The sequence below is a fragment of the Chrysochloris asiatica genome, unplaced genomic scaffold (assembly GCF_000296735.1).
Source record: "Chrysochloris asiatica unplaced genomic scaffold, ChrAsi1.0 scaffold00536, whole genome shotgun sequence".
In the NCBI taxonomy this organism is placed as follows: Eukaryota; Metazoa; Chordata; class Mammalia; order Afrosoricida; family Chrysochloridae; genus Chrysochloris; species Chrysochloris asiatica.
In genome coordinates, this window is record NW_006409054.1 from 262,731 (window position 1) to 274,197 (window position 11,467).

Here is an 11,467-nt window from a genome sequence, read left to right on the forward strand (position 1 = left end):
TACAGGGTTTCCGAGGGTGTAAATCTTTACGGGAGTAGAAAGCCTCATCTTTCTCCCGCGGAGCGGCTGGTAGTTTCGAACCGCTGACCCTAAGGTTCGCAGCCCGATTCGTAACCACTACGCTACCAGAGCTCCTAAGAAGAAGGATTAGTATTTGTAAAATATGGCCTTGCTGATAGAAATGATGATGCAGATCACATGGTAGAATTTTTCAGGACCAATGACTTCTTCATTACAAATACCTTTTTTAAACAACATATAAGATGAGAATACACATGGACTTCACCAGATGGAGTTCACAGAAATCAAACTTCCTACATCTGTGGAAAGATATGGTGGTAAAGCTCCATATCATCAGCCAAAACAAGGTCAGGTGCATTAACTGTTCATAGGCAAATTCAGGCTGAAGGTGAAGAAAATTAAAACAAGTCCATGAGAGTGAAAATATAACCTTGAATATGTCCCACCTGAATTTAAAGATCATCTGAAGAACAGATTTGTGCACTAGACACTAATAACCAAAACCTATGAGTTGTGGGATGACATCTAAAACATCATAGTGGAAAAAAGCAAATGTCATTAAGAAGGCAAGAGAAAAGAAAAAGACCAAACTGGATGCCTGAAGAGACTCTGAAACTTGTTCTCCAGCATAGAGACGCTATAAAGCAAATGGAAGAAATGAGGAGGTAAAAGAGCTGAGCAGAACATTTCAAAGGTAAGCTTGAGGAGACAAAGTCAAATATTATAATGAAATGTGCAGAGATGTCGAGTTAGAAAATCAAAAGGGAAGAGCAAGATCAGCATTTCTCAAGCTGAAAGAACTGAGGAAAAATTAAAGCCTCAACTTGAAATTCTGAAGAATTCTTTGGGCAAAATATTGAATGATTCATAAAAAGCATCAAAAGAAGATGGAAGGAATACAGATTCACTGCACCAAAAAGAAATTATCAATGTTCAACTGCTTCAATAGATAGCATATAACAAGAGTCAATAGCACTGAAGAAAGAAGCCCAAAGTAACTGAAGGCATTGGCAAAGAATAATGCTCTGGGAATTGATGGATTACAAGTCTTTCAAGAAAGTGATGCAGCATGGGACTTATTTATGCCAAGAAATTCGGAAGACAGCTGCCTGACCAACTGAATGGAAAGAGAGGTGACCAATTGGATTGTAGAAATTATCAGACAATATCATTAATATCACACACAAGCAAATTTTTGTAAAGATAATAAAAAAATGACTTTAGAGTACATTCACAGGGAACCACCAGAGGTTCAAAATGCTTCAGAAGAGGGTGTGGAATGAGAGATATCATTGCTACCATCAGATGGGTATTGGTTGAAAACACAGACTACCAGAAACATGTTTACCAGTGCTTTATTGACTACACCAAGGCCTTTGACTGTGTGGGCCATGACAAGCTATGGACAACATTGTGGATAATGAGTATTGTGGAGCACTTAATGGTACTCATGAGGGACCTGTACATAGTCCAAGAGGAAGTCCTTCGAATAGAACAAGGGGGCACTGAATGGTTCAAAATAAGGAAATGTGTGTGCTAGGATTATATTCTTTCACCATACTAATTAAATTTGTATGCTAAACAAATAATCTGAGATGTTGGATTATATGAAGAGAACGTGGCATTAGATTTGGAGGCAGACTCATTAACAATCTGCGACATGCAGATGATGCAACTTTGCTTGCTGAAAACAAAGAGGACTTAAAATACTTTCATAGACCAGAGCCTTCAGTGTGGGCTGCACCTCAATGTAAAGAAAACAAAAATCCTCACCACTGGACCAATAAATAACATCATGATGAACTGAGAGATGATTAAGTTGTCAAAGACTTCATTTTACTTGATCCATGGAGGTAGCAGTCAAGAAATCAAATGATGTATTGCATTAGGCAAATATGTTGCACAAGATCTCTTTTAAGTGTTGAAGAGCAAAAATGTCAGTTTGAGGACTAAGGTGTGTCTGACGCAAGCCATGGTATTTTCAATAAGCTCATATGCATGTGAAAGTTGGACACTGAATAAAGAAAACTGCAGAAGAATCGACGCATTTGAGTTATAGTGTTGGAGGAACATATTAAAAGTACCATGGACTGCCAAAAGAACAAACCAATCTGTTTTGGAAGAGATATAACCAGAATGCTTCCTGGAAGCCAGGATGGCCAGACTTTGTTTCTCATATTTTGAACATATTATCAGGAGGGACCAGTCCTTGGAGAAGGACATCAGGCTTACTAAAGTGTGAGGGACAGCAAAGGATAGGGGGACTCCCGACTCCAAGATAGATTGGCAAGTGGTAACAACAATGGACTCAAGCCTGGCAGAAGTTGTGAGGATGTGGCAGGACCAGGCAGTGTTTTGCTCTGTTGAACATAGGGTAGTTATGAGTCAGAACCAACTGAACGGCATTTAAGAAAATAACAACGTTCTAGCAGGATTCCTGGTGTGACACTGGACTGCTAACTGTTGTTCACACCCATGCAACCAAGTCAGTGGCACTTAACTAATTAACATTCTAGCAGGAGTCAGTGAATATTAAATGCAATAAACCTAGAAAAATATAGTCTGTTAGAGGAGATTAGTACAGCAAGTATGAACAGTGTTGGTGGGCAGAGGGGAAGTGGGGTGTGTGCAGGCTGCAGTGCTCTATAGGATGGTTAACTAAGAGTTGGGGGAGAAGGGAAGTGAGCGTAAGGATCTCTGGAGAAAGTCCCTGTTTTTGCAGGAGCTGTCAGCCAATGCAAGGCTGACAATGTGCCTAGTGAAGTCAAAGAAGTGAGTGTTGTTTGGAGAAGAGAGAGTGAAGAGACCAAGGTTAGAATTGTCCTGGGGACCATCCATATAGGACCTGTGGGTCGCTAGAGGGAAATGGGGAGCTATTTCATAGCTTTGAGCAGAATGGGACCCCGACAGTTTTGGCTTACACATTAAAAGGATCACTTTGTAGGAAATAGACAGGTGGGATGAGGGCAAACAGGGAAACCAGTCTGCTGTGGTCCTCCAGATGGGAAACAATGGCTAGGCAAGAGTCTAGGAGTAGGAAAGATGACACTTGGGAATCTAGAGGGAGCTGGTCTGAAGACGAGTCATGGTACACCTTGCCCACTTCAGAAGGACAAGGGCGATACATTCCTTTTTCTTTAACAAGGTGTGAATGTTGTTCTTGGGAGCCTGGAGAGTGAGGGCAGAAATATCATTGGACCCTGAGACTTAAGTGCATATTTTTCAGTGCAAAAGAAAGATATGGGCACACCTAATGAAAGTTAAGAATGGGGATGGGACATATCCTGGGTTTTATTAAATGATCAGAGTTCAGACCTATATCTCTGGTGGTCTTAGGTCAGTTTTCCATTCAGTCCAGAGATGGGGCCAGGCAGGGGCTGTGGTTCTCAAAGTGTGGTCCCTGGACCAGCATATCTGCATCTCTGTAACTCTTTGTTCTGCTTGTTAACTTCCAACAGGTTGGCTTTCACTAATAGTGACCCCATAAACAATGAGCCAAAAGCTGCTTTGTCTTCAAAGGAAGCTAGAATTCTACCACTGTCTTACCAAAACCCTGGGAACTCCTGAGAAATACACATTTTTTGCCTCTCTTAGACCTACTGAATCAAAATCTTTAGGGGTTTTACTGGTTGATTCTGAACAAGTTGCGTTGGTGCCGTGGGTAAAATGCTCAACTGCTATCTGAAAGGCTTAAACCCACATTTAAACTTGAGTACCATGGAGATGTAGGGTCTTTCATGGAAGGACCTGTGACCAGGAGCCCAGGTACACGACTCCCAGGCACATGACATCATTTCTGGGCCATGATGCTGTGATCACAACATCTCACCCCACTCAGAGTTCACACAGCTTATTTAGGAGCAAGGGGTCCTCCCAAGTTGACTATGTTTTCTCTCATCACCTTGCATCTCTCCAGCTTTCTCATTCCCATGTCTGTATCCACAGAGAAGTTCCTGGTGATTGGCCCCAAGGCTGGGTGGGGCCATCACACTGCCCTGCTCCCTGTTCCCTGGCATGAATGCGGAGAACATGGAGCTGCGGTGGTTCCGGTCCATCTTCCCAGAAGCAGTGTTCATTTATCAGAATCAGCGGGAGCAGAAGGAGAAGCAGATGCCACAGTACAAAGGGCAGACCTCGCTGGTGAGAGACTTCCTCACTCAGGGGGAGGCTGCTGTACGCATCAACAAGGTTCGGGTTTCTGACAATGGGATGTACACGTGCTTCTTCAAGAATGGAGATAACTACGAAGAGGCCTCTTTGGAAGTGAAGGTGGCAGGTTGGTTATTTGTCTATATATTGCAGAATCCTGGAGGGTTGGAGTTTGGAACATCCTTAGGGATAATTTAATTAAGTCCCTCATTTAATAGTTGTAGAAGGAGACTCATTCATTCTTTTATTCACTGTAAATGATAGCGAGCTCTGAATCTGTGTGGTGCTGTGGGATAATGCACTGGACTACAAGGTTGTTTGAATAGCAAGGTGAGCGGTAGGTCAAACTCACCAACCTCTCCTCAGACCTCCTATACAGGGTTGCTATGAATTGGAACTGACTCGATAACACTTAACAACAACAACAACAATGTGTGCCAGAGCTTGTTGTAGGTGCCTGGGACATATCAGTGAACCAAAAGTGATCCTTGTTGTGTAGAGTTCATATTCTAAATGCAGAGACAGAGAAATCACAATAAATAAATAGGTGATAGATGATATTAGAAGGTAAACAGTTCTGAGGACAAAAGGGAAAGTAGAACAGGGATATGGGATCAGAATATGGGGGTGAGGACTGAGGAATTGGGACTGGGCTGGGCCTTACTGAGAATGTGGTGTCTGAGCAAAGGCTTGAAGAAAGCAGTGATTTAGTGAAATGAATATGTAAGAGATGAGAATTCCAAGCAGAAAGAAGAGCTAGTAAAAACTCTGAGGTGGGAGTGTGGCTCTTGTGTTCTGGGTTCACAGTGAGGCCTTGTGACTGGTGGGAGTGAATGAGGGTCAGTACTGGACAAAATGGTGTTCCCTGGTGTAGATTGCAGAGGGGCACAGATACTGAAATGTCACTTGAATTCATTAGGCAAGCTTCCAAAACACCTTCAGATTGAGGGAACTGACCTTGAAAAGGTTTGGGGGCACACAAAAAACAATGTGCTTAATAACAATGAACCAGTTAGCCCTTGGTGCTAGAGTAGGTGGAACCTGAGGGGACAAGTTGGGGGAGTTGGGGCAGGGGGAATTTGAGAGAAGGCTTTGGGGAGGAAGGCAGATGCTGAATTAGAGAAGGCTCTGTGTTCTATGGAGTCCTGATGTGGCACTGTAGGACGCAGACTAGACCGCAAAATTGGCAGTTCCAACTCAGCAGCTGTTCCTTGGAAACCCTAAACAGGGTGGCTATGAGTCTGAATGACTCGATGGCACTTAACAGCAACAAACAACACCTATGTTCTGTATTACAGAGTTCAGATGCAGACCTGAGGAAATGTTAAGTAGAGCAGCACTGGGAATGTTCACTCTGGCAGGGACAACACCTGGATGCATGGAGTGTAGTTATGAGGTAGACAGGATGACTGTGTGAACTCAGACAGTGGAGTGGGAAATGAGGGGTCAGACAGCAGAGAGATTTAGAAGGTAAACTTAGCTGAGTGAGTAGATTTGGGGACACAAGGGTTTGGAGGCAGAACTGGGAGTCACAGATTCTCTGGGTTTTGCCTTAGATGTTTGTAGTTTACTGGTGGGAACATTGATAATGGTGTATCTATGTATCTATCACTGTAATAATGCTATATAACAATCGATTATAGCATTCAGCTAACCTGGGCTGGGTGTAGCTAATTTCAGCTGTGCTCCTTCATACATTTTTGGTCAAATTTAGAGGTAACCAAGTGCACTTTGGCTGGGTTTTCGTATGATGGGAATCAAATGGCTGAATAAGGGTCCTTCATCTGGAAAGGCTAGGGTAACAAGCTGATGGTCCATGAGTCTCCTCCTCCAGCAGGCTGGCCTGTGTATGTCCCTCCCATGGTAATAGCAGAGGGTCCAATGGCACATTACAAACCTTTTCTTGTGTTACATTTGCTCATTTCTCACTGGCCAAATCAAGTCACATGGCCTATCGAAAAGTCATAATGGGAGAGCATTACAAAGTAATATAGCAAAGGGTGAGTTGGCTATAAAGAAGGATGAAAACCAGGGCCATATTTGTATTCAATCTACCATTTGTTGTTGTTGTTGCTATGTGCTGTTGAGTTGGTTCCAACCCATAGTGATGCTGTTTAGGGTTTCTGGGGAGTGGTTGGTAAGCTTGAACTGCTGATCTTGCAGTTTAAACCAACTTTGCAGTCTAGTGCATTAACCAACAGCACCACATCAGGGCAAAATGATGAATTCTGTTATGTAATTTCGAGTTTGAAGTGCATGTCAGAAATCCTCATAAAGTAACTTATGGGGATGTGTATGCAAAGGAGACAGATTTGGGAGACAGAGTTGCTTATTTGACATAATTTTGGAAGTGAACAAGAGAAGTGTGATGTGAGAATAGAGATTCAAGGACCAAATTCTTGTACTTTGCCTTCTTTTAACATGTAGGGGGAGGAAGAGAAGTCCAGGAAAGAGGCTTAGCAGAGTGGTCTGAGGGGGTGATATACCAACCAAATGGGAAGGGTGACCAAACCAAGATGGAGCTGGTTTAAGATGGAGTCAGCAAGGTCACATGCTGAATAAAGATGAGGAAGATGTGCGGCAGTGTGAGGGTTGAGATTCTAAGAAGGAGATTGTTGTTAACGCCAAGAGTAGAGGAGAAGTCAGACTATTGGGGATTGAGATGTATGTGAGAGATGAGAACATAGAGGTGTTCTTGGATTATAAATTTTACTGTTCTAAGAGAGGGAGAAGAAGACTGTAAAAGTTTGAATTTGTTTATATATTCAGGAGAAGAAGTAGATGGAGAGGAAGAGATTAACAGTAAGGATGGGGTGGGAAGAAAGAGGTGAGAGTGAGCAAAGAAGAGGAGAGGGAAGGGAGGTAATAAGTGATGGGACCAAGAAGAAGAGACAGTGGCCTGTCATTTCCAGTGCTCAGAGGATTAATCATCTTTGAGTGAGGGAGATATCCTTTAACTCTGTGAGATGTGACAGGAAAATGAGAGTAAGATCAGTTTGGATACAGAGGAGTTTGTGAGTAATTGAAGCAAAATAAAAGAAGAAAATTCACAAATCTCTTAATTTCAAACATTTCCTAGCATAAATTTACCAAAAAATCTACGACCTACTGAATTTATGCCCTTGAAAGTTTTTGTAATGATGCTACATTATTGTTTTTGTCTGGTCTGAGTTTTGTCCATTCATTTATGGTTCCTAGGCTGCATGTCAAAAAAAGAAATTTAAGATTCTACTCTTTTTTGCCTTAAAGTTTATTTTATCAGAGATTAGTATTGCCACTCCTGTTTGCTTTTTATTGCTATTGGCTTGGTATATTTTTTTCCCATCCTTTGACTTTTAATCTGTTTCTGTCTCTGTGTGTGAGATGTGTCTCTTGCAGACAGCATATTGAAGGATCTTGTTTTCTTATCCATTCTACCACCCTCCATCTCTTAACAGGTGCATTCAATCCATTTACATTCAGTGTAATTATTGATAGGTATTGATTAATTGCTGCCATTATGGTTTTTTTTTTTTTTTTTTTTTTGTGGTGAAGATTCTACTCTTTTTTTAAAAAATTTTTTTTCTGTGTGCCTCAGTCTTTCCACTTCTGTGGTTAGAAAGAGTAGTCGCCCATTGAGCTGAGCTGAGTTTGACGTATAGGATAGAGTAGAACAGATCCATGGAATTTTCTAGGCTGAAAATCTTTAAGGTGGGTTTGAATTTCTGACCTTGCATTGAACAACCCAGTGCTTATCCCAGTGGGCCACCAGATCCTCTTAATATCCAGCTTCAGAGCTCTGTAGAGTCCTTATGCTCTTTTCCAGGTTCCATTTGGTGAGACCTGAGCCTTACCATCACTAGGGAGTAATCTTCCCATGTTTTTGTTATTAAGTGCCCTTGAGTCAGTTTCGACTCTTAGCCAACTTTGTGGTTCAAACTAACTTTGAAGCCCAGTGCATTAACCAACAGCGCCACACCAGGGCTCTCAACCACAGCCCTACCATCACTGGTGTGTGATCTTCCCACACTGTTGTTATTAATTGCTCTTGAGTCTGTTCTGACCCATAGCAACCCTGTATATGGTCTCCCAGGAGCATCTGGTGGGTTTGAACTGCTGACGTTGGTGTTAGTAGTCTAGTGTTTATTGTACAGTGCCACACCAGTACTCAGACCTTCCCAGAGAATCTCAAAATGCAAAAGAAATGGCTCCCTATGAGTCACACTTCCAGCATCCCAGGCCTGCACCTGGGACAAGATGGCCACTCTGACTTCACAGCTTCCTTCCTGCAGGTATGGGATCTGACCCTCAAGTGCACATTGAAGGGCCAGAGGAAGATGGAATCCACGTGGTGTGCACAGCCTCTGGGTGGTTTCCGAAGCCCCAGGTTCAGTGGAGAGACCCGAGCAGAAAGAAGTTCCTGGCTTTCTCTGAGGCCCATGCTCAAGATGCTGAGGGACTGTTCAGTGTGGAGGCCTCGCTGGTGGTGAGAGACAGCTCTGTAAGGAACGTGACCTGCTCCATCTTTAACCCCATCCTGGGTCAGGAGAAGGTGAAGGCGATTTTCATTCCAGGTCAGCACCGTTTCTGCTCCCTTCCGGGCTAGAGGAGAACAGGGTCTTGTATTTTGCTGGGCTGGGCTGGCCTGCAGTGTGCCCTGACTGTGTCTCTGGCTGGGCTGCAGAGCCCTTTTTCCCTCAGGCTTTTTCTCCTTGGATGCCAGTTTTTGCAGTGAGCCTGACCCTGCTGATGCTCCTCAGCTTAGGGGCTGGCTATTTTCTCAAGAAAGAACATTCAGCAAAGTTACAAGAGCAGAAGAATTGCAAACATTTTCAGAACAGTAAGGAGATAATAGAGACGACTTTGGAGTTGGTCAAGAAGGAGGCAGGTAAGAGAGGGAGGAGCTGTGCTAGACTGGGTAAGGACAGAACTGGTGTTGTGAGGAAAAGCTGAAGTCAGCAACAGAGCTGGTAGCAGGGCCCTCCAGGGAGACACAGGGCTTCTGCTGAAAATGAATCTCAGGAGACCTCCATAGGTGCACTGGAGCTGTGAGGGCTGGGAGGGGTTTGGAAGGAGAAATTTCTACAGTATACAGAGGGAGTCTTTTCATGTGCTGGTTTTCCAGCACAGTCTTTTCTTTTCTTAAGGATAGAGTTCATGCTTTTTTTCTCCCCCTCTTTCAGAAGAACTCCAGAGAGAGCTGGGTAAGTTCTTCTCTCCCTTCTGAACTCTCAGTGTCCTTTTTGGAGAAGACTTTCTAGTTCTTAGTTCACCTAATTTCCTGTATGTTGCCTTTCAGACAGAAGGAAGGTGGTTTACCATACTGGTGAGTGACTCTCCAAATGTCCCTGGGTCTCCTATCCCACTTGGGTCCAGGTGTGCCCTCTCCCTGTGCCTGTCAGACATATATATAAGGACTGTGTTCTCTGGGGCAGAAGTAGAAGGCAGTGGGAGGAGGAATCCTGCTCCTGTGATTCTCCTGGATCTGGGACTCCGTTCCTATTCAGTATTGGGAACTGGAATCTGTCATGCATCCTGGGTCTTCTCATTCCAGTGCAGGCCTGTGTCCCATATTGTTAGTTTTGAGCCTTCAGTGCAGCTGGCTTACAGTTTGCACTTGGAAGCTAAAAGGCAGATGCTCAGGGATTTAACGAGAGGAGCTGTCTAAAGAAATGAGGTCATTATGTTTAGGGCTGTGACTTACTGACCTCCCAATATCCTAATGACACTTAACAAGAATCCTTCTCTCTGTGAGTTTGAGTTCTTCCAGCTTCTGAAGGTGCTGATCGAAAAGTGATGGGGAGAGGACTGGGATGAGTAAGCAGGGACACGTGGTAACATGAATTGAGAGCTCCTCAGGCTAGAAGTATTATTATCTCTGGTACAATATAGATCTATTTGAGATGGGCTGGCTAATTTTACCTGGAGCTGGTCATATGTCTTTGTCCATTTTCATTCCTCATTCTGATGATTTTCCACATGCATATTTCCCAGAAATTGACTAGAAATTATAGTGCTTTCCTATGATTATGGAACAATTTATATTGGGTAAAATAACTCCATACGCACTTTTGATTATTAGTGGAATGCAGGCAGGATAGGAATTTTTGTGGTTATTGAGGAACGGAACAGGTAAGTGACTTGCCCAAAGTTCCACAGCAGTAGCAGAACAATGTGGAACATGGAGTGTTAATTCTGACTCCCTGACCTGTGGTCATGGAAATTTCCTACGGTCCCTGCCTAGCTCTGCATTCGACAATTCATCATCTCTTTTCCAGCATCTGTCTCTGCATAGTCACATTTTTAGAACAGAGGGGTGGGTGGTGGCTGGTTGATTCATGGTGAGTATGGTTGTAGTCTCACTAGGGTGTGTTCCCTTTCAGACTGGAGAAAGGCCCAGCTGTATGCAGGTAAGTGACTCTTAACTGTTTGTGGCCTTGCTTCCCACATCTGCAGGGGCTTCTGTCTTTAGCCCGTTCCCTACTCTACTAGTGATCCCTATACCAGGATAAGACTGGCATCCCTGCACTTCTTGTCATGTTTGTAGCCTTTATCCTAATACTGCAGTGATTCTTCCTATTATCCGGGTCATTTTTTACTGCAGGCCAATATTGGGGTTAGCAGTATCCTCTGAAACATAGATGTTTTTGCTCTCAGTGACAATGGAGAGCTTAGTTGTCAGGAAGGAGCAGTCAGGTGATGACTGTGTAGATCCAGCATGGCAGGTCTTCAGATTTCGAAAAGGAGACCAGTCATATTAGAAGTCAGGTTTTCCTTCAGGAGTCCTTGGTTCTGGATCCTCTGACCTTGAGAATCCTATCTTTTGGGTTCTGGTTTTGGTTTTCCTGTTTCTTCCTGATCGACATATATTGGTCTTTTGTTCCCCATGTTCTGCTGGTTACTGAAGGAATAGGTGCTTTAGAGCAGTTTTCTGAATTTGGGGTCCAAATACCCCTAAATCTTTGTAGATGGATTCCTGGGCTGGAGTGAAAATATAAAACAATTCTATATATGTGTATGTGTAACAGAAGCAAAAATGTAGTATCTAATTGTGTACAGCCATGATCTCTACTCTTAGGCTATTTCTGTATTTGCCTAATGAGCTCAGAGTTTGAGATTGGACTCATTATGGGTAAAGAGTGAATATTGCAAAAGGGGAAACCAAAAGAAGTTAGAATTGTTTACGAAGGAAAGATGGGAAGCAAATCAGGCAGGAAAATAATAGGTGGAGAAACTCTGAAAAGTGAAAGAGACTGTGGGAGAGGCTTTAAATGGGCTGTGGAGGCTTTAAATGGGCCAGAATGGCCAAAGAAACACC

At 43.3% G+C, this 11,467-nt stretch overlaps 1 protein-coding gene across 1 annotated transcript in view; it reads left to right on the plus strand.

Moving 5' to 3' along the window:
- Positions 1-10,910, plus strand: part of LOC102836067 (butyrophilin-like protein 1-like) — a 38,716-nt gene extending 27,806 nt beyond the window's left edge. The window contains exons 2-7 of the mRNA XM_006877618.1: positions 3,993-4,297; positions 8,442-8,723; positions 8,834-9,037; positions 9,333-9,353; positions 10,533-10,559; positions 10,807-10,910. Of these exons, the coding sequence (XP_006877680.1) occupies positions 3,993-4,297; positions 8,442-8,723; positions 8,834-9,037; positions 9,333-9,353; positions 10,533-10,559; positions 10,807-10,910 (943 nt within the window). The remainder of the gene's footprint in view (positions 1-3,992; positions 4,298-8,441; positions 8,724-8,833; positions 9,038-9,332; positions 9,354-10,532; positions 10,560-10,806) is intronic.
- Positions 10,911-11,467: the final 557 nt, after the last annotated feature.